This window comes from Sturnus vulgaris, chromosome 8 (assembly GCF_052056855.1).
Source record: "Sturnus vulgaris isolate bStuVul1 chromosome 8, bStuVul1.hap1, whole genome shotgun sequence".
Classification (NCBI taxonomy): Eukaryota; Metazoa; Chordata; class Aves; order Passeriformes; family Sturnidae; genus Sturnus; species Sturnus vulgaris.
Genome location: NC_142250.1, coordinates 30,378,487 through 30,403,721, shown reverse-complemented (window position 1 = coordinate 30,403,721; position 25,235 = coordinate 30,378,487). Strand labels below are relative to the sequence as shown.

At 48.4% G+C, this 25,235-nt stretch overlaps 2 protein-coding genes across 9 annotated transcripts in view; one reads left to right on the top strand and one right to left on the bottom strand.

Annotated features, from left to right (window-relative positions):
• The window catches only part of AFAP1L2 (actin filament associated protein 1 like 2), a 65,472-nt gene extending 47,140 nt beyond the window's left edge, over positions 1-18,332 (top strand). The window contains exons 5-20 of one of the 7 annotated variants that reach the window (XM_088169358.1): positions 669-759; positions 4,112-4,195; positions 6,475-6,677; positions 7,233-7,412; positions 7,992-8,081; positions 8,852-8,936; positions 9,579-9,683; positions 10,211-10,422; positions 12,121-12,266; positions 12,797-12,908; positions 13,570-13,806; positions 13,895-14,072; positions 14,286-14,450; positions 14,724-14,905; positions 15,514-15,642; positions 16,001-18,332. In XM_088169358.1, coding sequence (XP_088025484.1) covers positions 669-759; positions 4,112-4,195; positions 6,475-6,677; positions 7,233-7,412; positions 7,992-8,081; positions 8,852-8,936; positions 9,579-9,683; positions 10,211-10,422; positions 12,121-12,266; positions 12,797-12,908; positions 13,570-13,806; positions 13,895-14,072; positions 14,286-14,450; positions 14,724-14,905; positions 15,514-15,642; positions 16,001-16,027 — 2,226 coding nt within the window. In that variant the 3' untranslated portion in view covers positions 16,028-18,332. Of the gene's footprint in view, positions 1-668; positions 760-4,111; positions 4,196-6,471; positions 6,678-7,232; positions 7,413-7,991; positions 8,082-8,851; positions 8,937-9,578; positions 9,684-10,210; positions 10,423-12,120; positions 12,267-12,796; positions 12,909-13,569; positions 13,807-13,894; positions 14,073-14,285; positions 14,451-14,723; positions 14,906-15,513; positions 15,643-16,000 lie in introns of all 7 variants that reach the window. The other 6 variants (XM_088169357.1, XM_088169356.1, XM_088169363.1 and 3 more) reach the window with 6 other exon arrangements.
• Positions 18,333-20,936: 2,604 nt separating this feature from the next.
• The window catches only part of VWA2 (von Willebrand factor A domain containing 2), a 29,089-nt gene continuing 24,790 nt past the window's right edge, over positions 20,937-25,235 (bottom strand). For both annotated transcript variants that reach the window (XM_088169355.1, XM_014872453.2), the window contains exons 13-14: positions 23,282-23,404; positions 20,937-22,566 (exon numbers count right to left, since the gene is read on the bottom strand). In XM_088169355.1, coding sequence (XP_088025481.1) covers positions 22,430-22,566; positions 23,282-23,404 — 260 coding nt within the window. In that variant the 3' untranslated portion in view covers positions 20,937-22,429. The remainder of the gene's footprint in view (positions 22,567-23,281; positions 23,405-25,235) is intronic.

Below are 25,235 nucleotides of genomic sequence, written 5' to 3'. Positions count from 1 at the left end.
TTTTTTTCCTCATGTATTGATATTTCTAAAGGATCAAGGCATGTTTTTCCTGCCAGCCCTTGCTTGTGTTTAGGGAGGGGTTTGGCAGGCGCCACAGGGATTTTCCAGCACTTGGACTCTTTTCAAAGGCTTATTTTCCATTGGTGTTGTTTATCCATTTCCTTCATTTTTTATGTTAAGAGCACAATTAAAGATTCCCAATATAGTTCCTAAAGCAGAGATTTTTAGCTGTTAGTTTCTATCAGTCATAGACTTGGAGACATGACCAGAGATTGCTCAGGTTAAGTTTTCAGTGTGAAGCCAGGGTTGCACCAATTGTCTCCCTTCTGGTTCCCTGATAAGATAATGCATAGCACAGAGGACCATCCCCAGTTAGGATGGGCAGCTTAGGAGGGCAGCAGGCAGAAATCTCAGTTCAAGGTAAGGCTGATGGGTTGCAGTTGTTGCTATGAGTTGATCCTCCCAGGACTTTCAGCAACATGAAATAAAGTAACATGATGCAATTATACAGTAATTTCAATTTATATTTGAGCTAACTGTACCACATCTGAAAGATTCCATCCACTGGGATGCACTTGAGTGCTAAAAAAAGAGAAAAGGATGTCCTGTTGTTTTGGAGGATCTCTTTTTACCTTAAATCATGTTTCTTTTATGTTTTTATTCTGCAGATTCTGGAAACAAAACAACCTCCGATCCCCAAGATTGAATCCCCAGAGGGATATTACGAAGAGGCTGAGCCCTATGACATCTCTGTCAATGGTATATCCCAGCTAACCCTTGGGGGGGCTTCATGTGGGAGATGGAGGGCTTGAGGTTTATGAGAATCACTAAATGAAAGCACAGATATTTCATACGGCTTTTGGGACAAATTTGTTTTCTGCTGCTCATCACACTTGATATTACAGACCTAATGCTAGCTGGAAATCAAAGATTACTGAATTACTCCAATTTTTACTTTCCTGTAGAAGTTAGTGATATGCTGGGGTCAATATAGCATCAGTGCAAAATATCAGAAACTATTGTGGGTTCTCTTTGGTGGTTTTCTTGCAGATAGACTGCAGTCAAACACAAGTTTCTATTCAGGACTGAGTGGTGACTTGCCTTCGTGTCCTAGCGCTCTAATTGTCCCCCTGGGGCTCAAAACCCATGGTTCTGCTGGTCTGTTAGGAGTGATAACCATTTTTATAATTGGCTCTTTATTCAGCTCAGTCTCTTGTGGCGGTTGAACCATCTGTAAACTTGATTAGAAAGCTGTGCTTCGTGTGAGGGGAAAGCGTGTGGGTTCCCTTGCAGCCCCTGCCATGTCCTGGAGCAGTGCCACCCGTGCCTGTCCCCTGGGGGATCCCCACCCCTCTGGGAGGAGGCTGCTGCATGCTGAGCTCATTCTCAGCGTCCTTTTGCTGAACACCCTTCCCTGAGAGATTGCCTTCCTCTGATCTGATAGCAGAGCTGATCTTGTCATCACTTTATAATCCATTTAAGCCCATAAAAGATAGATCGTATCAGCCCACTGCAGAAGCAGATCTCTGTTATCAGCCTTGGCTGCAGCAGTGTGTGGCATGGGCAGAGCTGAGTGGCAAGAGTCCAGGCAAGCAAAGCAGTGAGAGTTGAGGGTGAAAGATTTGTATCTAAACCCTTGGCTGTTGAATCTGAGCTTCATCTGGGAGAAGCTGGGTCCTCTCCAGCCCAGTGTGAACTACTGGGCTTTGAAGCTCTGTGTCAGTGACCAGGAAGATGGTGCCCAACTCAGATAGGAAAAGGTTCAGGCTCATTGTGGCCAGGGTGAAAGGTGCTGTTCAGTGCAGAGCAGAGGCCCCTCCAGCTCTGCCCTGTGTTTTCCTGAAAGGCTCAGGGTCATTTGGCTGAGGTGGGGGCTGTGATGCCCTGTGAAGCCCTGCTGCAGCTGGGGCAGCCCACAGTGCTGCAGCCGCACCCCCTTGCCTGCAATGTAAGATAAAGGAGATTTCTTTTCCCCCTGCAGCACACCGGGAAAGTGGATAAATTGTTAAGAGCCATGGCATAAAAAGGCATATGGTGGATTAGCTGGAATACAGCCATGGATCCATGTGCTGAGATACCCAGCTTGTGTTATCCAGGCAGCTCCATGAACTCGCCCTCAGTTCAGAGACTTGGCTGGCAGGAATGATAAATGCACACCCAGCTCCCACATCTCCTTTTCCTTGGTAACCTGCTGCTCTGAGATGCAAATACACCCACCACCTTCTGAAATCTAGGTCAATCAGGTGCCTAAGGAAATGAGAGATCAGAGCTCTGCAAAAAGAGAAAAGCACAAATGATGGGAGCACTGTCCAAATGAGGCAGCTCTGGGTGCCTGGGCGGCTGCTGTGATCAGCTGTTGTGTTTTGCTGAGCACTATCACAGCTCTGAGTGGAGATAGAAGCCTGTGAAGTCTGCAGAGATAGGACAGAGGATTCCAGTGATTCCTCACCACTGAGGTGTGTAATGCCTTTGCATCCTGTGAGTGCTCAGCCACTGGTCCCTTCTACAGACCCCAGCACATCCCTTATACACAAACCTCCTGGTGTGCTACGAAGCATGTTCTGTGTGAGGAGGAAGGAAGCATCATGAGAATCTCTGTGCTCTTTGGCGAACTCATGTTGGAGGTGTTTCCTTTTGGGGTGAGCCAGAAGGAGCCAGAGAGGTGTAGAGCAGCAGGTATATGGCAGGAGAGGCTGTGGGGGCTCAGGAGAAGGTGAAGTGTGCTGTGCAGAGGGGAGCTGGGCAGTGATGCTGGTGCCCTGGTTTGCCTCAAGAGATCAGGCTGCAGCACGTGGGCAAACCTGCAGGTCCCTATCCTGCCCTTTGTTTCAACAAGCACGGGCTCCCCATTCTTCCTCCTTCTCTGTGCCCTGTCAGATGTCAGTAGTACTTTGTACCCATCCTGCACAGTGATGCTCACTGCTAGCAAATGATCTGGGGCCTTGGTGTGACTGCTACTGCTAAAGGGCAGTCTGGACATGCATGGCTTTGCCCTGGCCAAAGGTGCTAAAGCCTGGCCCAGTAACCCTCCAAGCCCTCTATGCCTTTCTCACAAGCTGCATAGGGAGGGGCTGGCAGTCCAGGAAGCTGCTGATGGTCTTTCACAGTATCATGGAATGGCCTGGTTCCTTTAGAAACCATCTCGTTCCAACCCCCCTGCAGTGTACAGGAACACCTTTCATTAGACCAGGTTGCTCAGAGCTCCAGCCAGCTTTGCCTTGAGCACTCCAGGGCTGGGGCATCCACAGCCTCTCTGAGCAACTTGTGCCAGATCCTCATCATGTTTGCAGTAAATATTTTCCTAAAATCTAAGCTAAAACGTGTCTCAGTTTGAATCCATTTCCCCTTGTCCTGTCACTGTAAGCTCCTGTGCAAAGTCCCTCTGCAATACTGTTTCTGACAGCGCTACAGCATGAGCCTTGGAAGACACCCATGTGTCCCCAAACAAATGGGTGTAGCGAAATCAGACAAAAATAGCAACACCACAAAAATAAGTGGGTGCACTGCCAAGAAAGGACATCAAAGCAAGCCTCCAGATGGGCTGGGGAGATAGAGGTTTGCACCAGCAGAGGTGGGACTGCGAGGCACTGCAGCCATCCGTGGGTGAATTAATTAAAACGAAGCAAGCGGGCGAGTGTGCTGGGTCTTGGGTCCGTCTTTCAGCAGCACCATTCCCACCCCTCCGTTGGGGATGCTCTGCTTTTCATTTCCCAGCTCCAGCAGAGGCTGCTGCTTCCCTTCCCTCTTGGGCTGAAATGTGTTAAACCCTTATCAGCAGCCTTTGCATAATTGGAGGGTGGGATAAGGATTGGAGTGAAAACTCGAGAGGGGTGGCGTGGCTGCCAGCTGAGCAATAATTATTCTGGCTGAAACAGCTCCTCAGCCCTGGCTGCTTTTAATTACGATGACAAAGATTCTGTTTTAAAGGGAATTGCCTTGTTTGAGGGGATGGGTTGTAAATGCTGTCCCTGTTTGAAGTCTCAGACTAGGTGTGGCATGCAGGCATGGGACAGCCTCACTGGCCAAGGGGATTGATGCCCTTGTTCTCTGCATTTGCTCATCTGTGGCTTTCTCTCTTTGTCTCCCTTTCTCTTTCTTTTTGACTGTGCAGGTGTTTTTGGTAGGCTTGCTGCGGCTGGACCCAGGCCAGGGTTGCAGGTTACTGAGGGCGTTATTTATGCCACAATAACTATGGGTATGGCATGCTTTCCAAACCTGAAGTGCCTTTTTTAAACAGCAACCAAAAAAAACCCCTAAAATACCCCCAAACCCTCAGTTTTAGCAGATTATCAGGTACCTCCCCCTGGATTTGCCTGTTACATGCATGGAGGTAACCACTTCTCCCTGTCTGTTCTGCACAAAGCATTATTTTTGTGGCTTTCCCTGTGCTCAGGATGACGATGAAGAGGACTTCCCTAGCTTTTATCCCCCTGGTTCTGTCCCTGGTGTGGAGCTGATGGGTGGTAATGTTGGCTGTATTAACAAGTCTGGTGAATGATTGAAGGTGCTCTAGAGGCAAAGGCAGAGTGGGAGGATAAAATGGTCTGATCTCCCTGCATCATGGTATTGATTTAGCTCCCTGGGAGCTCATGGGAAGACCCAGAGGAAAGCAGAGGTGGATTTAGATAAAGATATCCACGACTGTGGATGCCACCAATGCCTGAGCTTTACGATTTGGGAGCCTTAGTGGTGAGCACAGGCTTGTCACAAGCCACCAGGCAAGGCTTGTCCCAGTTTGCCAGCTGCACAGCCTGGTAAATGCCTTTCCTTCGTGAGGCTGTGGCAGTGTCACCAAGCCAACAGTTGCTGCAGCTCCTCAAGTAGGGAAGAGCTCATCTCATGAGGAACCACACTTGTGGTTGTGGCTGATGCACAAAAGAGCATCCCGGGCTTCCCAGGAGTAAGGTGGCAGCCTGAGACCTACTGGTTAAGTGGGTGCATCAGACTTCCAAAAAAGGCCAGAGGGATGGTTAGTGATCCCCATGTGGATAAGGAGGGAGTTTTGAAAGATGAGGCTCCCTTAGGCATCCTTGCTGCTGCATATGGAAAGGTCCTGTAGCAGTGCAGAGGTTCTGCTTCTTGGTGTTTGTAGGGTTGAGAAACGCCTACACTTCTGCTCCATCTGAATTTCTGCACAGGGTGCCTATGGACAAAATCTGCACAGTGAGAATGCACTGAGGGGGGTAAAGTTTTTCCATAAAAGATGGACAGTTTGATATGTTGAGGGCATGGAGATGGTGAGGCAGTAGTGTGCTCCATTCAGGGACTTTGAAAGCGAGTACTTGATTTTTAAAAAGCTTGTTTAATTGGTGCAGTTTTGATCTCTTGAGGGAGGCTGTAGAATGAAATTTCACTGGGAGTAAGAGTGTAGTTTTGTTACTGCATTTCAGTTCCTTTTATTTAAAGAATAAATAAACCCAAGTAAAATGTTCTTCAGTGAAGCTCCTAATGTGCCTTTTTCTTTCTCTTTTTTGACTGCTTTTCTTCTTTTAATTTGCACCAATCTGATAATGTTATTTTTATGTAGATAGTAGGATTTTGTGAGAATCCAAATTAGATTAAATTCCAGTGAGAGAAACTTAACAATATTTCCTCCATGCTGTTTTGGTAGAAGAATGTCAAACCCTTGCAACCACAAATGTTTCCCCAATCTTACCATCTTGCTCTGTGAGCTTATCTTGTGACTTAAATGCCAGCAGAGCATTGCAAATCCCCCTGCAGTCAGGAATAAAATTTTCAGTGTTTTTGATGAGCCTGGTATCAGCTGAAAACTCCAATAATCTGCAATGCCTTAGAGCTGAGTATTGAAAATTCTAGCTCATCCTAGTAACATAGCAATCCATTTAAGGGTGGACATAAAAAATGTTGTTACTGCTCCTCACATTTGCCACTTAGGACTAATTTTTGGTGCTGCAAAGTGTATTACTTCAAAGCCCCATGGTGTCCCTTAGATGCTGAGCAGAGACAGAGGGACCTGTTAGACCAGAGAGGGAAAGTGAATGACATCTCAAATACAATAGATCATTGCTTGCTGCATGGCCTTGCAAATACCATTTTTACTTCTGGCATTTAGAGGACAAGGGCTGATTGTAGCTTGCTCTTGCCTTAAAAATTGTGCGTGTTTGGCTTGAAGTGGAAAGTAGTAAAAGCATCTTTGGGGGGAAAGCAGCAAACATCAGGAAATGTCTAAGGGAATGTTCTCAGAGTTGTGGTTAACTGAGAAGTGTCTTTTGAGTGTTTGCTAACAGAGGCTATTAGGCACAAAATATTGCAATGAGATTTGTATTGGGCTAGAAAGAAAAAAGGATCTCGGAGGGTAATTTTCCTATTAATTATCCTCCTGTAGGAGAGCCTCAAAAGACACGTCCCTGCACTGGAAGCTTGTGCATGTGTGAGCATGGCTGAGGGAAGCATTTGGCTCAGAGTTATTCTAAAAATGGATTTAATGACAGAGCTTTGCATTTGTTATAGAAGATGGTGAAGCTGTTAGTAGTTCCTACGAGTCCTACGATGAGGAAGAGAGCAGCAAAGGCAAGTCAGCAACCCATCAGTGGCCATCCCCAGAGGCCACCATTGAGCTGATGAAGGATGCCCGCATCTGTGCCTTCCTGTGGAGAAAGAAGTGGCTGGGACAGTGGGCAAAACAGCTGTGTGTTATCAAGGACACCAGGTTGCTGGTGAGCAGATCCTCTCTGTCTAAAATAATCTGGTTTTATGAGCTGAGGAAGGAAGTGGCACCTCAGACCATGTTAATGAGCTGACAAAAAATGAAGTACCCCTTGAAGCAGTGCTTCAAAAATTATGTCCTGGAGATTTGGGGATCTTATTCCATTTTCAGAAGAAACGTGGGCATGGGATTTCTGAAGGGCGCACAAGGACACATTTGTGACCAAAATCCCAATCCCCAAAAATGTCTAGGGATACTTTTTGGGGAAACTTTTTGAGGTGGTTGGGCAGAAGGGGTATTTATCCCAGAGCTAACCACATAATTGATCCTGTGTCAGTAACAGGTAATTCAGACTATATATGCATGCAGTCCAGTGTATGTGTTCCTGTACATACAGGGATCTCCTGTGTGTAGACTGTGCAGACTTTTTAGAACTGTAGGACCTTCTTGTGTTCAGTGCACTTAATGCATGTGGCTGCATGAGTCACTTATGGGGCTGAGCTCATGCCAGTGAGCAGGAAGGTTCCTCCTCTGCCTCTCACCTGTTCCCATCTTCCTTCTCCAGTGCTACAAGAGCTCCAAAGACCACAACCCCCAGCTCGATGTGAATTTGCTGGGCTGCACTGTCATTCACAAGGAGAAGCAAGTGAAGAAGAAAGAGCACAAGCTGAAGATCATCCCCACAAATGCTGATGTCATCGTGCTGGGGCTGCAGAGCAAAGACCAGGCAGAGCAGTGGCTCAGGGTCAGTGACACCTTCAGGACTTGTCCCACTGGTGCTGCCATGCTTTGCTGGGAGACCAGGTCTTATCTCAGCCCTGTCCTTGTATGCTCTGGCTCCCTTCCTCACTGCAAGCCTTTATACAAATATACCACTTCATTTTCATGTCCTGGGAGAGATTCTTCCTGCAGCTCCCTGCTGCCTTCAGTGTGCTGGAGGCCACATGGGGACCTGGTAGCCGAGCTGCTGTGGCTGGGGGAGGAAATATCTGGGGTGGATCCCCAGCATGAATTGGCTGAGGGCAGGGGTAAATGTAGCCCTTCCCCCGAGACATCAGCAGGAGGAGGAGCCTCCTGGAGCCCAGGACAGCCAGGGGGGCTGTGAGACGCCAGGGCTGCCTTTGCTGGCAGCCTCTCCTTGTGACTTGGAGCCAGCAGTTTCTGCTGGATGCCTGATGCAACACCAGGACAGTCCCCAGGGTCACAGGGACAGTAAACCATGGGTCTCCCACGCTGATGTGGTTTTGCCTGTCCTAGTTGAGGTAGATGAATTGATCCTCTTACTGCAGCTCTCTCACAGGCTTTGCCGTCCCCTTCTGCACAGGTAATCCAAGAGACCAGTGGTCTGCTCTGTGAAGGAGGCAGTGAAGGCAACCAGTACATCCCAGACTCACAGCGTCTCAGTTACCCAAAGGTACATCTTGTCTCTACAGACAAAACTAGCACTCAGGCTTTCCAGCCCTATTCCTTCAATAGATAGTATGTAGGTGCCTTAATTTTAGGTAAGCAGACTGATATGAGTGTAACCAGACCCCTGTGCTGCTGAAAAGGAGCATTCTTGGAACCACCTTAATTTTCCTTTACATCTTAATTTTGTTGCCATATCTTCCCTCCCAGACTAGCTCAGCATTTGGCTACCCACTGTCCAGGGCAGCAGCTGCTCTCTCATCCAATGGGATGGTTGTGTTCACCAAGAGCTTGGGGAGTGACATAGACCCTTGGATGCTCGGGCTTGGGCCATTTCTAGCCCAGATTTAGGTGACAGTCCCCTGGGAGCAGCTTGTTCCAGAACAGTGGGAGGACAAAGATACTTTGCTAAGTCTCTGGTGGACACCCAAAATTGACCTGTTGGGGCACCTGGCTGGTTCCTCTGCTCATGGCCCCTACAGGGACTGTCAAATGTCCCCACCAGCCAGGCTGCAGGGTTCGAGGCCATAGGGTGGCACCAGTGGTGCCACTGTGTCCCCTCAGAGGTGAGCCCAGCTGGGGTGGGGCATGTTCAGGATCAATGGGAAGGGCACAGTGTGAGTGAGCTGGCTGGGGATGTCTGGGTGAAAGCATCTGCTGCAGAGAGAGTGGGACCTCATAATATGAGAGAAGGGGAAAAAGGTCCTTGCAGCATGTTCTGGCTGGAAGAATGAGTCACCTGCATCTGTGGAGCTTGTGCCTGGTGCTTGTTGACAGGTGGAGGTGTCCGAGAGATACTCTGCAGCCTCCGAGAGTGGGAGCAGCACCGACGGCCACACTGACACAGCTGAGACAAAAGATGGTAAAACTTTGCCCTGGGAATGACAGAGAACACGGGGCCTTGACCCTGCATGGGGCCAGGGCTTCTGTAGCTCCTGCCAGTGCCACCTCAGACCTGATGGAAGTTGTGTGTGCATTCATTGCCTGGGAATTTGATATTCTTACCAGGATTACCTGTTGGTTCCATGAGCTTATTCACACACTGACTGATGGGAGAATGTTGAAGAGGCCCTTTGGACACAAACTTTCCCCCCTCCCACTTTGTGTCCCTGTTTTAGAGAGGAAAAGACTTGAATACACTAAATATTTATGGGTAATGGTTCTTAATTAAATTGTTCATGGTGTAAGAAAGTGAAGGGAGGTTGGTACCTGTCCAGCAAGAGCTATGCAAGTAACTCCCACTGCTCCTGCAGTGACTGGCCTTGGGTCAGAGCCAGCCCACGTGTAAAGCAATACAGATTAGCATCTTCCACAAATCTCTAACTGATCTTACTGGTGCCATCTTGCTCCTGAACACCCTGGGCTTTGCACTTTTCCAGCCTGTCCCTGAGTTGCAGATTTGCCCTCTGCAAGGGATGTATGTGAGATGGGGGCAGGACCCTCAGCTGGGACAGCAGGCTGGGAGCTGGGAAAGCCACACAGGTGTCTTTTTCATTTCTGGTAGTTAAGAAGAAGGGCACAACTGGCCTGAAACTGAGCAACCTGATGAACCTCGGGAGGAAGAAGTCCAGCTCCATGGATAGCCCAGAGAGATCCCTGGAGACTTCAAGTAAGTGGCAGCATGAGCCCCTCTGCAGGATTTGTTTCAGGGCTGGATCTCAGTGTGCAGGGCAGGATGAGCACCAGGCATCCTCCTCCTCAAACGTGCCCGTGCTAGGTTGTCCTGCCAGTAAATCCATGCGGATTGTGGTGCCTCTGGCTCTCAGGGTGACCCAAGAAGAACAGTGGGTAATACCAGACATGCCCACACAGGGCATTTGTGCTGCCCAGGGTGTGGGAGCCTGCAGGGAGAGTTCTGAGGGTCCGCTTGTATTTACCACATGGAACCAACTTTGTCCAATCACCTCTAGCCAGCTTGCTGCTCCAAACCTATCCCGAATTTCAAGGGTCTCATTTTCAAGGTTTTTACCTGTTTTGTATGGATAGGACGGCTTGTCTTTGTCTTTTGGTGTTTTTTGGTGCCTGTGGCTTTGCATTGTGTGGTGATCTCATAACTTACTCATTAGAAATCCCCAGGCACACAAATTCATATGTATTAAATGGAAAATGTGTCTAAGCAAGCTGTGCTTACTGCAGGTTACCTGAATGTGCTGGTGAACAGCCAGTGGAAGTCACGGTGGTGTCAGATAAAGGATGGGCACCTCCATTTCTACCAGGACAAGAACAGGAGCAAACTGGCTCAGCAGCCCCTGAGTTTGGCAGGCTGTGAAATCATCCCCGAGCCGAGCCCTGACCATCTTTACTCCTTCCGCATCCTGCACAACGGGGAGGAAAGGGTTGTTTTGGAGGTAAGGTGTATATCTCTGAGAAGGCTCTGCCTAAAATCATCAGCTTGGGTACCTTGGGAAGTCTGAATGCCAGTGAGTTCCTCCAGAGGAGCCTCAGTCCAGCAAAGCAGAACCTGAAGAGAGGGACTTGAGTTCATCTGCCTGTGGTCATCTGCAATGTGTCCCACCTCGCTGGTAATCCAGGCTGTGTCTGATGCTGGCACTTACTCACATTCAGCCTCCATCTTAGGCACTTACATTAGGGTGGGACATGGGGTCCTCTGGACATTCCCATCTCTCTCCCCTGACTGCAGGATAACCTTGGATAATTAAGTTCTGTGGAGGGCATTGCAGATGGTTAATGTTAGATGAGCAGAATGCCACTTTAGGGATTTAAGGCTGTGGTTAGGAGGAACAGAGAACTTCATCTTTTGACAACAGAACGCCAAAGCCATGGGTCACACATCCCAAGTAAGCCTAACACAGATCTGCCCCTGAAAGTGCAAGTGAATTCATCTCCATCTGTTACTTTCTTTTGCCTGCATCCAGGATTGTTTATCTCTAATCTTACTTCTCTCTGACGACAGCATGATTATAGTAGGAGGTGGACAATGTGAGCAATTTCCTGTATTTTTCCAGTGGGTGGAATATTTATAGCTAAACAACTGACTTGGAGGGCATGCCGTGAAATTGGAAGATGTTTTTGTTTAGTTTGTGATTCAGGGCATGTCTGTACCTAAGAAATTTTGCCCAATTACAGATGTGAAGAAGAGGTGCTGAGAAAATTTACATTTTATGAATGGGAGAATCTGTATTTTGTTGGGATGTCAGACTCAATGTCAGACTCAGTGTGCGGACTGGCTGGCTGGCAGGCTTCCCAGGGACTGAAGTCTCTGCTAAATAAAACAGACTGAAAGCTTAAAATATACTTCCCAGTTTGGAGAGTGTATATATATACATATTCACTTGCCCTGAATTTTACTTTGTGGTTACTGCTCTGACTCCTCAAATCAATGCAAAAAGTGGCTGCATCAGCCAACTTCTTGCTTCAGGTGGAGTCCCTTGCACTGGGAGGTGCATGTGGCTATTTGCTTCAGCTGACTTCATGGCACAGAATTTAACTCTTCATGTTGCAAAATGTCAGACTGTTCACTGCCACTGGGAATTGGGTACTGACCATGATAAAGCAACTGACTCGGATGCTTTAAGCTCTTCCCTTCTCCTCTCCCCTTTGTAAAGAGCCGTGGAAATGGTTTGTGCTCTGGCAACGGGACCTCGAAGGCTCGGGTCTCCTTGTCTGTTTTGGCAATCCCATTGCTGCACTCTGCTGGTGCAAAATAAAACCCGCACACTTTCCTCACTCAAAGCTGCTCCCTGCCAGCACCTCTGGCCCCAGAGGCTTCCCTTACTCTTGTAGACAGCTGAGTTGATCACCCCTGAAAGGAAAATGGAGACTGACTAGAAATTTTAGGAAGGAGCAGGGCAAAGAGCTGCATTTATGCAGCTGCCAAATTTTTGAATCAGTCCACACATAGAGCTGTACTTTTAACGTAGCCTTGGGTTTATTATAAATACCCAGCAGTTTCCTCTTTGCCCTTGGAAGCCCAGAGGATTGCCAGCATGCTTCCCTACCCAATCTAAGCCGGCATCAGCCCTGTGAGTTCAGAGAAGGCACTGCTGCAACCTGCCTGTCTGTCTGTCTGTCTGATCACCCTGCAGGCAAAGTCCTCAGAGGAAATGGGCCACTGGCTGGGCCTCCTCTTGTCAGAGTCAGGCTCGAAAACAGACCCAGAGGAATTCACCTACGATTACGTGGATGCTGACAGGGTTTCCTGCATCGTGAGCGCTGCAAAGAATTCCTTCTTGTATGTCACTGGTAATGGGTTGGGGCTGCGTGGGGCTGGTAGAGAGAAAGCAAACCAGAGCAGGGGGCTCTCCCCTTGTGGGAGGTTGGCTGCCATGGAAGGAGGTGGTAAACTCACAGCTGCAGCTCAGTCACTTTCTTTTGGGACTGCAGAGCACTTCCTGTCCCACCAGAGTGCATCTGGCATGAGCTGCAGCTTGCCTGAGTGTCTACTGCAAAAGCAGGTTGGGCTCTCAGCCCCCCAGTCCATCATGCCCCTGGGGCAGGGTCACTGTGCTGCTATGGCTGAGGGCTGGGCGAGAAGGCAAAGAGCCAAGGGGAAATACAGTCACCACCACTCTAGTGGATGCTGCTTAAGGGGCAGCAGCAGCAGTGACCACTCTGCTTTGTGTGGCTCTGCCTTCTCCTCTGCTGCACCTGACCTTGCCCGGACCTCAGGACTGCTGTTCTCAGGTGTCCAAAATTGCAGCACTGCAGAGCCATGCAGCAAATCCAGTCCCCCTGATGGGATTTCCTGCTGCCTGTTCACAGCCTAATGCAGAGGAAATACTCTGAGCCCAACGCCTACATCGACAACCTGCCCAAGGGCAGGGTGCAGCAGGACGAGCTCTACGATGACGTGGATCTGCCAGACCTGCCTGTGGTAAGACATGCCCTGCTACAGGGAGCTCTGGGGGGACCAGGGCAAACATCTGGGCACTGCTGGGAGTTTCCAGCACTGAAAGGCGGGTGTTTCCCAGCACTGCTGAAGGGGATTCCCAGCCCCTGGGGAAATCCTGGTCTTTGCAATGGAGCAGAATCAAGTGGTGGAGAGGAGTTGCTAAGGAATGGGAGAGGGGTTTCCAGAAAGGGGCTGTATGGATCCTCAGGCAGCTGGGATAAAATTCCATAGTAATCATCAGCAAACAGCATGGACTGTTTGGTGATAGTGGGCTTTTTGGAGTCTAGCCTTTCAAAACTCCTTTTTATGCTTGTAAGAGCAAGTCCTGTGTGAAAGGACAATGGGTCATGCTGGGAATGGGACTATTACCTCAGGAAAGGCAAAGAATGTGGCATGGATTGCTAGATGTACAACAGTGTGATATCTTTGTGTGGGCTGCTGCCAGCATCAGAGAGACCTATTGAAGGAAAATAGGAGAGGCCTTCCTTTCAGTACTTCAAAAATCCTCTGGGGAATGACTCTGAGACTAGCATTTTAGCTCCTCTCAGATTTTTGGAAAATACTCCAGATTGCCTGAGATAGTGCTGCTCTGCAGTGAGATGTTTCATGTACTTCTAGTTGCAGCAGATGGTCTCTTTTGCAGGAAGAAGTGCCCAAGAGTGAGAGCAAATCAGAGGGGGATCAAGACAGAGTGTATCTGGATCTCACCCCAGTGAAGTCCTTGCTACACTGTGCTGGCAAGATGTCCTGCCAGTCTTCACCCCTCAGCTCACCATCTCTAGAAAGGGCTGCCAAGGCTGCCCCAGAGAGCACAGCTGAGACAGCCCCCATGGCTAAGGAAGCTGAGCCCTGTACTAAGTCAGCAGAGACCTCAGAGCAGGTACTGTCCAAACTGTGATGCCAGGCCAGGCTTAATGACTGAGCCAGTTCCCTACACCTCATCATCCCACTTCATTTCTCCTTTCCAGAAACACCCAGAGAAGCCAGAGCCCGAGGAGGCTCTGCCACGGGTGCCTGCTGTCAAAATCCAGACCCAGCAGCAGAACACTGCCTTCCCCCAGGTGGCTCCCGAGGTGCCAGCGGGCACAGTTCCAGTGGGCAGCCCCCAGCTGGTGCCTGCACACCGGCCCAAGATGCCACTGCCAGGTGAGTGTGCTGCTCAGGAGGCCCAAGGGTTCATAAAGAGAGGTGGTGCCCTGTGATTTCGACTTGCCTCTGCTCTACAGCAGTCTGTGTGCTCGCTGAAGTGGTTGGTGACTTTTCACACCTTGCCTTGTTTTCTTTTCAAGCACCTGAAAAGGTTTTCTCCCTCTTGCTTTTTTCCCCCTGACTGAGCTTGTTGGTGGGCTGTGTTTCCAGCAGCAGTGGAAACCAAGCTGGGCAAGAACAGGACAGAGGCAGAGGTGAAACGGTTCACAGAGGAGAAGGAACGGCTGGAGAAGGAGAAGGACGAAATCCGAGCTCAGCTCACCCAGCTGCGCAAGGAGAGACGGGAGCTGAAGGAGATGCTTGGTAGCAGCACAGGTAGAGCAGGGCAAGGTGGGATGTGTGCAAATGAGCCAAGGTGGGGCTGTGGAGAAAGAGGGGGCAATGAACCTGGCCCTCCTGGCACCAGAGGAGATGGGGAAAACCTGGTGCTTTGAGCCAAACTACATAAACCAGATTGCACTAGTGCAAGAGCCAGAGTTCCTCTTGGGGCTAAACACAAGGAAAATGTACAGGACATGCCCTGATCCCTGCTCCCCTCGGGAGCTCCCCAGATTCCCAGCAGGCACCAAGATTCTTCTCCCCTCACAGACAAAAGCCTGGAGCAGAGGCTGAAGGAGATAGATGAAGAATGCAAAAGGAAGGAAAGCCAGAGGGTGGACCTGGAGCTGAGCCTCGTGGAAGTGAAAGAGAACCTGAAGAAGGCCGAGTCCGGCCCAGTGACTCTGGGCACGGCTGTGGACACCACACACCTGGAGAACACAGCCCCACGGGTATGTGGGGCACCCCTGGGATGCACAGCAACTTTCAGTCACACAGTCTCAGCCTGCTTAAAAATGTCACAATTAATAATAGCATCATTAGTGTAATATACAATCTTGTGTAAATGTATAGCTTCATGTATGTATTATTATATATGTAATATACATAATATAATAATAATAATCCAATGAGGTATCAGCAGTAAGGGAGAAGTGAAAGGAGGACGGGGCTCAGGAGAGGGGTTGTATTTTCCTGTGGGACCTTGAGCAAAACCCTCCAGAGCCATGCAGGTCTGGGACTCAGCTCCTTCTACACTTGGCTGAGCTAAGGGATGGTTTTTGCAGGAGGAGATTCAGGAATCTAAATTCCTTCTTGGAACTTGTTTCCCATGAACTGGAGATCTCCACCACCTGCACCCTGCTCTGTATCTCTAGTTCTAGAGTCCTCAAAACCCAAACACACCACAAACTCCTGTGGTGTTTTTTTGAAATTGGTATGTCACTGAAAAAATGTAAATCCATGAAAATGGGATGACACTGTGACTAGGAAATGGTAGGAAAAGGCAGCAGTCTCTGCCAGTAGTCTGTAGTGATAACCATTTCCATGATTTTTATTGTAGGTTCAGGCAAAAAGTGCCAGTGCAGCAAACAGCGCAGAGAACTCGCCGGTCAATTCAGCAACGGCTTTAAAAAACCGGCCTTTATCTGTTATGGTCACAGGGAAGGGAACAGTCCTACAGAAAGCCAAGGTAAGGTACAGCAGGAAAATCCATCTGGGACAGCCACTGCTTTTCCCTTCTGGCAGTGGAGCAAACTGGCTGTGGTGGGATGGGGTTGTGGGGGGGTGTCATGTCTGGGAATCACTCTTGACCAACACAATTCAGAGCACATCAGCCTGGTTTTCCTCTACTCTTTGCACCTGTGTTTGCCTTGCCTACAATTTAAATGAATAAATATATGCATTGTTTATAACTTAAAGATATCCCTGACCCACCCTGCAGCCAAAGCCACTTGGGGACCAGACGCTCATGTTGGTCCCGTGCACATTATGGCTGCTGTGGCTTGCCTGATTTGCATTTCGACTAATTTGCCTTTATTCCTTGGCAGGAATGGGAGAAGAAGGGAGCTAGTTAGAAGCACATTGTTCAGAGATGGACTAAAGACTCGAATTGCCCACGCATGGCCCAGGGGATTCAACCATCTGTCGGTGGAGGTTGGGTGTTCAACAGCCCCACACACCAAGTGCCTCCTCCACGGCGCGCCCGCGGCTCCGACGCAGCGCTGGAGTCAACAGCTGCTGATACCACTTATCCCAAATGAACTTCTTCTTTCCAGACAAATCCCAATCGTGTAGCTAAAACAATAACAACCAGTGGCAATCCTTCCATCAAAGTCCTAACCCAGCTGATGTAAACAAGAATGTTACTGTAAATAGGGGTGTTTTGTGTATTTCTACTCTGAAGGTTTATCAATGAGTTATTAAGGTTTCTATATTAGTGACTGTAGTGGATTCAGAAGGGACCTCTGCTATTCCTCAGCCTGGTGAGTTTGTATCTGTCCTGATAAATTTGAGTCAACTAAAGTCTCACCTGTCTTGCTGCCAGTCATCACTCAGCTGCATTTCATCCAGCCTTCAGTCAAGGGCTATCCCCACATGTGAGCAATGCTTCAAACATGAATAAGAAAAGGCCTGTCCAGGGCATTTTTAATCAGTGTCCTGGTGCATTTCCAGCATCTCCTACCAGCTCCAGCTTTGCTAGAATATTGAGCTGCTTACCTTCTCATGCTGTAAGATGTGTTACAGACTGGAGGCACCAAGAGCTCTGGGCAAAGAAGATCTGCCAGGCAGATTCAGTTAACTTTCTTGAAGTTCTTACTTTACCTAAGGAGTTTGTTCTTTAAAAAAAAAAAAAAAAGTCATATTTGAGGGCTTGCTCAGCTGTTTCATGGGAAAGTTGGATCCCAGTGTACCCTTCAGGGGTTGTTGCCCTTTCCCAAGAGAGGGGAGGTAAAGCAGTCCCCATGCTCCTGCCCCAGCTGTGATGGTGTCTGATCCTCACACAGCTGCAGCTGAAGCCATCCCTATGCCCCTGTGTCCTCCACACTGGGGGGGCTGAGCAGCCTGCCCTGGTAAGGCTGCACTGCCAAGGCTCTGCTGAGCTGCTGGCCATATTGGTGCTGTCACCCTTATTTCCTGATCATTAATACTGCCTTTGGGTCCTGGCAGTATGGCCCACAAAGCCAACCCCTCTCTACCCTAGACATGCTTTCTAATGAAAGATGTTGGATGTTTGGAACTGCTTAAACTTAAGAGAAATTGAATTTTGAAGGGTGGTAGTGGGTTGGCAGGAATCTATGCACTCCTCCCCTCCCTGTAACATGCTGACATGTCTGAGGGCCTGGAGACACCTTTTCCTGTCTCCTCTGATGGCCCTTCAGCGCCCAGGCTCAGGAACTGGGTTGACTGGATGGGCCTGGACATGTTTTCCAACCCTAAAAGTTTAAGCAGCACCAGTTTCCAGGATGGGTTGTCCCTGGGGTCCTATGGCTACACTAAAGCCGAGGTAAAGGCAGACAGGAAAAATGTTGTACCCTCCTCACCCTTGAAAAAATTTGACAGGCCTGAGACCACCTCTAGAGGGCTGTTATTTCTTCACACAAAGAACACACAAAGGTCAAACAGCCACTGGGATGCACAGGGCTGTGACAGCCAGAGCTGGTGGTGTCATTGGGGTGAGTGAGAATATCCTGACAAGGTTTCTGGGCTTGCTCCCCCCCACCACAGAGCCAGGGTGCAAAAAAACACTTGGTCATGGATCCTGGAAGCAGGAAACGTGACCATGCTCCCATGGTTTTTTTACTCTAGTTTCCACTGTGGTGCAGATAGAGGAATTGCTAATGCCAGCCCTCAGGAGCCTCGGCTGTCAGGTTGTCCCTGTGCAAGGTTTTGCACATAGGAAAAAATCATGCAAATAAACTGCTGACTCTTCTGGTTCAGGATCCTGGGGACTTCCTTCTCCAGAGCACCAGAAGGCCACAGGCTCCATGAAACTTTTGTTTTGGCCCATCCTGAGCTGGCAAGAGCCCCTCTCTATACCCTAAATATCTGTGTAGTACCACACCTCACCATACACCCCGCTGTCATCCTCCACAAGTTGTCCAGACATTTCACAGTGTTACTGAGACAGCGATGGACAAGAGCAGCTCTGCTTTCCCCTTCACAGCCCAGTCAGCTTCAGTGGTCTGGTCCTGCTGGGATGGCTCCATGAGGGAATGGTAAACACAGGCAAGTCCTGAACACACTTTCCCCAGACAAGAAATGTTAAACAATGTCTCTGTGTCCCCATTGTTTTCCTAACTCAAGGCATTTCCTTTGTTGTAACTGTGACCTATAAAGTGGCGCTTTAGAGGGTTTTATAATAAAATGTTGAGTATATTATGTTACCAGTGTTTTTCTCAGTAATGGGGCTTGTCCCTACTTCACTTTCCAATAGATTACAAGTACACCAAACCCCCAATACCCTTAGTTACTATAAATCCTTAGCTGTGCAGTCTACAACTGCAGTGAACTGTAGCTTAAATAGTAGTGATTGCAGCATCAAGCAAAACAATTTTCAGAGATCTAACCCACTGAAAAATAGCACTAACCCCGACAATTTACATGAATACATGTAAATACATGTCCTGCCTGTATTTCTGTAGCAGTCCTCTTGCACAGAGCCAGCAGTGAAAAACCTTCCACTATCTTCCTCTGGCCACTAGATAGCAACTGTGTGCAGGCTTAGTGCCTGCTGCAGTCTGAGAGAAAACCAGGATGGGCTTTAGCTGGAAAGGAAGGAAAAAAGTTATTAAACAGTTGAGGCTTCACAAAACAGACACCAAAACAGACACATCTGTGAAATATCTCTTGCTGGCCCCACTCCCACAGAAAGGTTGGGGAGGCACTGTAGCTACAGCACAAATTCCTGGGCAAAGTCCCACTCCCTGGCCTCTCCTAGCTCAGCCCTTGACACAAACCTGCCAAAGAGCTCCTTAGTGTCCTGTCAGCCTCTGAGCCCAGGAATCCCAAATAACTCCATTTGGGGGGCTGGTTCTGTGCACTGAATGGACAGCAGCAGCAGCAGCTGCTTTTGTCCTTCTCCAGCATCGCTGCCCCATTGCCTATAGCTGCTCTGGAACACCCCTGTACCAGCTCCAGCTGATAAAGTTCCTGCTTTGTTCATCATTCCAGTGCAATCCTCTCCTGTGCACACTGCAGCCAGGCCAACACGGGGCCTGAAGTGCCCCAAGCAGAATTCCATATTCTTCTGGAAGGAAATTTTCTGCTACAAACCATTTTTCTTAGTGAGTTTCTCACTTAAGTACCTCCACATTTCTCGCTTTGGATACACAGAACAATCCCACAAAAGCTCCTGGGTGTTCCTGACTAGCACACCAAGGTTGCTAGCAGGCTTGTTGATTTTCCAGCAAAACAGAAGTGGCAAATTTGAAAGGAAAAAAAACCTATCTCCTATCAGTGGAAAAGTTGGCCTGAATGTTTATGTAAGATGTCTCAGCTATCAATCAAATTAATTTACTTCTACTGCAGAGTGAGACTGCAGGGGGTTTTGAAGGTGGAGAAGGCAGCTGGCTTTACAGGGAGCATCAGCAGACTCCTGCAGGCTGGCCTTGGCTTTTGGTATGCAGGGAGAACAGCACAGTGGGATCAAACCCCAGCTTCCCTGCTGCAGCCTTTACAGCACAGGTGCCATTCAACATTTACTTACCACAAACAGGCACGGTTTTTCTTGCTGAAGGAATGTAAGACTAAAGGGGGTGAAAATCGTGGCATTTACTTACATCCCATTTCTTTAAAGGAGACACAGGCTTTCTCCTGGAGTCAGTACATAGCCCTGGACCAGCCAAAGCTCACCCAGCAGTGAGAGTAATTCACAGCTCCATTAGTAACAGCAGCCCAGACACTAATGACAATCTGGCACAGACAGCATCCTCTGAGCTCCTCTGATGCCAGACAGGATTAGTGCTGGCTTTGAGGGTCCCCACCTCCTCAGTGCCTGTGCCAGCCTCAAATATTGACCCAGCTTTAGAGGAATGAGCTCCCATCAGGTAAAGTCTGATTAAATATTTCTGACTGAATCAAGGCAGGTCTTTGAGAGTGAATTTAATAAGAGATCATGTCAGAGACCCAAACCACTTACTTACTTACTTACTCTTTTTTTAATTAAAATTTACAAGAGAAAGGGCCTAGAAATTAGCCAGGAACTTCAAGTCAAATTTTTTAAAAGAAAAAGAAAACAGCTCAAAAAACTTCTCTTCAGTGTCCTGTTTGCCTGTGGGTCTCTCCAAGACCATCCCATATATCCTAATTATCAGGCTGGCTTTTCCCATCTCCTCCCAATGCCCCATGACCTTCTTACCTTGCAAAGTGCTTTGTCACACACAGAAGGAGAGCTGGTGGTTGCTGATGCCAGATAATGACTGAATAACTATCCAAGGCTTCAGGAATCACCTGCTTTTTGGAGAAATGCCAGGACGAAGGTCACAGCACATGTAGATCCCTGACATGTGGGGATCCCTGGGGCACTCTGGGCACTGAAACCTCAGCCAGATGTACTCAGAGCCCAAAAACTGGGTTTAGAAACCAGCTTTCTTGAGCTACTCCATGAGTTTCCAATCTCTCACACCATTTCTACTTGACGAACTGATGCACAGAGATAAATAAATCCTGTCCAGCATTAAAATGTTGTCTCCAGCATGAGCTTTTGCAGTCTGTGGTTCCCGAATCACACAGAGATATTTGTGTACCTGTGGTGCTTAAAACCAGCAGGATGGTAAAAATGCAGGGTTTCCCCAGCCAAGGACCCAGGCAAGCCTGCTTTGTCCCTCATACAGCCCACACATGCTAAAATATACTTAATACCTGTGCATTAAAATAAAGAACTCACAAACAGATTACACCACATCACATCAGCCACAAGATAAAGTGCTCAGCAGCAGCACTGTACAAACTGTCCTGCACACAGCATAAGGAAAAGGCTTTTAGCACTTGCAGAAGGCCAGGAAGGCACGTCCCAGCTCCAGAGCTGTCCCAGGCAATGTAAATACTCTGCTGTTTGACAGGGTGGGCTGATCCCACAGGGGACAAATGCCTGTGAGGGGTGAGCTGATGACACTGTCAGGCAAAGGATGGCAGAGAAACCCCCAGGGGTCTGCAAACCCAGCAGGGCAGCAGAGTGACAAGAGGGGTCCCTTGGACCCTTCACACAAATGAGGATGCACAGGGAGCTTTGGAGAGCAGCCTGGCTGGAATCCAGGTAGCTCCACAGGCACTTCTGCACCAGAGCATGAGCCACATCTTCGGTGTGAGTCTGATCAAGCCCATTCTCCCCACATGAAGAGAAGATTGACAGGTTAACAGCAGAGGCAATGCTGAGCTACAGCCATGCCTAAGTAACATTAGTAGATTCGTTTCCCTTTGTATCCCAAATGTCAGCCCTTCAACTAAGCCTCTATTCTGCTGTGCCTTAGGACACAGACAATCTACCAAAGTGACAGTGAAAGAAAGCAGAATTTCCTCTTTCTCCTAGCCCGGTTTCTCCCACAAGGCAGGACAGTGCTTCTCCTGTCTCAGTGCCAGCTTTCATCCCTGAGAGTGCTTTCAGTCCATTCTTCTTTTGACAACAAACCTGCTGAGCAATTTGTGTCTCTCTTTGTCCATCTAATGTTACTATTCAAACACGGGACCAGGACATCTGGGTGAAGGATTTTTCTTCTGCTGGGAACAATAGACACTATTCTCATTTGCACTGGCAGTCACAGTTAATATCTCTGCCTTGGCTCTCTGCAGACCTGGTTGTGCTCTCCTGAGGTGACAGACACCATGGGAAAGTCAGCAGACAACAACCCAACACTGGGAACCATGGGCTTTAGGGGAGCAGTTATGTCAATTTTACAGGCTTGTGGGCAAATTGATCTAGTGATGAGGTGAGGCTGATGCTCCAAAGGATGCAGGCATGTGGCCAAACTGTCCTTGGAGACAGGAGCCATCACAGCCCAATAAATTCAGAGAAGAAAGCAGCATGAACATAGGGAACAGAATAAAGACTTGTAATCAGTTCTCCTTCCTCTTCCTCTGTCTTCCTCCATAACAAGCCATTCACTCCAGCACCTGGCTTCAAGTGCATCATCTGTGTTACACCCTTCAGCAGGAGCTCCAGAATTTCTCAGACTTCTACATATTTTTAGACTAACTCAAAGATCTCTCAAAATCTGTTAAAAAAAACCCAAAACAATCACGACCTTAAGACCTGGATCAGGAAACACAAAATGTCAGAAAGAAATACTTAAACACAAATATTTACTTCAACTATAAAAGAAAGAGAGTGCTGGAAAACCCAGTTTGTGCAATGCAGGAATTGGGAACGGCCTCAACACAGTCCCTGTGCTGGAGCAGCTCCATCCCTGCCACGGGCTGTGCTGGATGGTGCCTGTGAATGGCAGAAAGTGTTCCTGGATGGAGAACTGGAGCACTCAGTCTCAATGCCTCCTCTGATCCACCTGCCTTTTGCTGTGCTGCAGGGCTCTGGAGAAGTGCTGCAAACCCCTGGGACTCCACTGCACATGGGAACGTGGAGGAAGGGCTGGAGATCTCGGAGAATCACCTCGGAGAACTCCTGTGGCAGAAGAGAAGCAGAGATGTGGGGTGAGGGCTTTAGGACCAAGGGATAAGGTCACACTCAGCCCACAAAAACCAAGCAAGCACTCCCTTAGCTTTAGCTGACAGATGTTAGAGGCCACAGGCTGGAAGTCAGAATTCCTGAGCTCAGGTAAAAAGGCGAAACATTGGGCAAGGGGAAAGCCCACTTAAATAGAGAACTTCATGCTATGGGCACAGGGCCACCTCTAGGGAGCCAGAGCCTCCCCACCTCCTGGCCATTGCTCCCTTCTGAAGAGAAGAAAGGCAATGGGGAGGCTTTTACACCGTGGACAGCATTGAAAGGAATAGAGAGGGGATCTGCTCCAACAGAAACAGCTCCCTCCCACTGAAACAGTCAAATCCTTCCACCTGGGGAACCTAGGAAAGATTGTTTCTTCTAGCAAGGCAGAGGGAAAAGGGGAACAGAACAAAGTGGAAGATTACCAAAATTAACAGACCTTCTTGGGCCCCCCTCACAGTCAACTCACTTAGTGAATGTATAAAAATTCACAGCTTCTTGAGAGAAGCCCTCGCTCCCCTCAGCAGCTCAAACCTCTCCACTTTCCATAAGATAGAGACCACATCTGCACCAAGACCTGGCCACCAAACAGCTGCCCAAGAGTTACAGCCACTTCTCTGCTTCAGGGGAGGTGGAGATGTGGGATCAGTGCAGGGGGGCTGCTGATCCTTACTGTTTTCACAGTGGGGTCCCTCCCAGCCCTGGCACTCGCAGCGGTAGCTCCCTGGCCCAAGGATGCACACGCCCTGGTTCATGCAGGGGTTGGGCTTGCACAGGTTCACGGGGCTTCTTGCTTCTGCAACACACACAAGCAGAAGAGCAGGTTCAGGCACATCTGCATTATTACTAGCTAAGACCCACATCCATCAGGAATGCTGCAAAAAATGTCATCAAGGGCTAATGGAAAAACATAAAATCATGGAAGAGGGTGCAAGCCACAACTCTGTCTTGACACTTCAACCTAGAGAACAGAATGGCTTTTCTAGGTGTCCTAATCTGGAGGAGAATATGCCTAATTAAGCTTAAAATAGTAACTTAATGATAGGCTGCATATCACAGAAAAGCAAAATGGAGCATCTGCAGAGCTGTGAGCACCCCCAGACTCACCACATCCAGACACAGACAACACAGAGCAAGACACATGCCCTGCTCTAACAAGTTCACAATCCCAAATGCCACTGAAGTTCAAACCTCACTTTGCCCCAGAGAGGATAAAAGTTTCCACTAGAGAGGAATAAGGAGAAGTTGCCAGCTGGGAAGCAAGGATGGCATGAATGGAAAACAGCACAGGGAGAATTTCTGGGCTTCTTTTCTAGGGGGTTTGAGAGAAGCCTGCAAGCACAGCCCAAGTTATTAGGCCTCTTGTTATGAAGTATGTGACAGCTTTCCCAACCCTCTCAACACAACAGAGCCCAGCTGTCAGCAGGGCTGGCAGTGTTCCACGCTGCCTTGCTGCCAATACATTAGGTTAAGTAGCAGCATCCCAGGGGAATTCGCTTCCAGTCTGCTGGCAACACCACTATGGTGTTGGTGAGGGTGTGAAATTCCTCTGCTCAACAACTACGTGGTGTAGAGCTGCTTGCCTTACTCTTTGCTCCGGGGTAGAAAAATCACAGAGAAAATAGAAAAAAAGGAAGAAGAATGGGTAAGAATATTATCCCCTAACTGTCAGGGAGTTTTCTACAGCTTAACAGACACGCTCATTCTCTCTCTACACATCAAGTTTCAACCTATGGGGGTGTACACCTAACACTGGCAAAATTATAACTGAAATTCCTTGTTTTTTTCTGACAGTCCTAGACATATCAGTCTTTAGCTCCCGTTGATTTTATAGGGAACCAAGCTGGTTCAAAACCATTTTTGTCATCATGGGACTTCTGAGATGGGGTCCTGCCTGACAGTGTAATCCCAGGGATGAACACTTGTTTTCATTAGGCTGGAAGAGCCAGTGGCAATGAAAGCTGGATCTCTTGGACACACCACTCATTTCCTAAGTCCTGCTGCTCCCCAGGGAGCTGTTCCATGGTGCTCAGCTCTACAGGTCATGTGTCCACCAAATCCCCCTGGGATGCTCTACAGAATAACTTCACAGTCCCTGCTTTGGGGAATCATTCTGCCCCAACAACATTTCTCTGAATTCAAGCCTGCTGTTAACATACTTTAAGGTTCTTGCACTTTGATGATCCCAATAACTTGTATTTCCATTAATCAGATTCATATATATTTAATGCTTGGGAACTTTTCTCCTAAACCCTGGGTCCTTTTTTTCTGGACTTTTTTCAGATGAGCTCCAGAACTAATACCATATTTCAGGTATACAGAGGCAGGGTCTGTTTCTCAAATACTTTTATAATAAATCATAAATTTTTAAAAGTCCTTTCACAGACAATCATTCTGTTATTAAGCCTTGGACTTGGGTGTAGAACACTGAGTGAAGGGCTTATCTTTACATCACCCTTGGTCTCAGCCTATCTAGTACAAACTGTGATTTACCTGCACATGAAATGAAAGCAGCAATTCAGTCTCAGGAGATGATGTTATTACCCTGACTCTGAACTTTGCTGTGTCTTCCCCTTCACCCCTGGCATTTCAGCTAATTTCAAGGTACAGTACATTGGCTTTGTAGT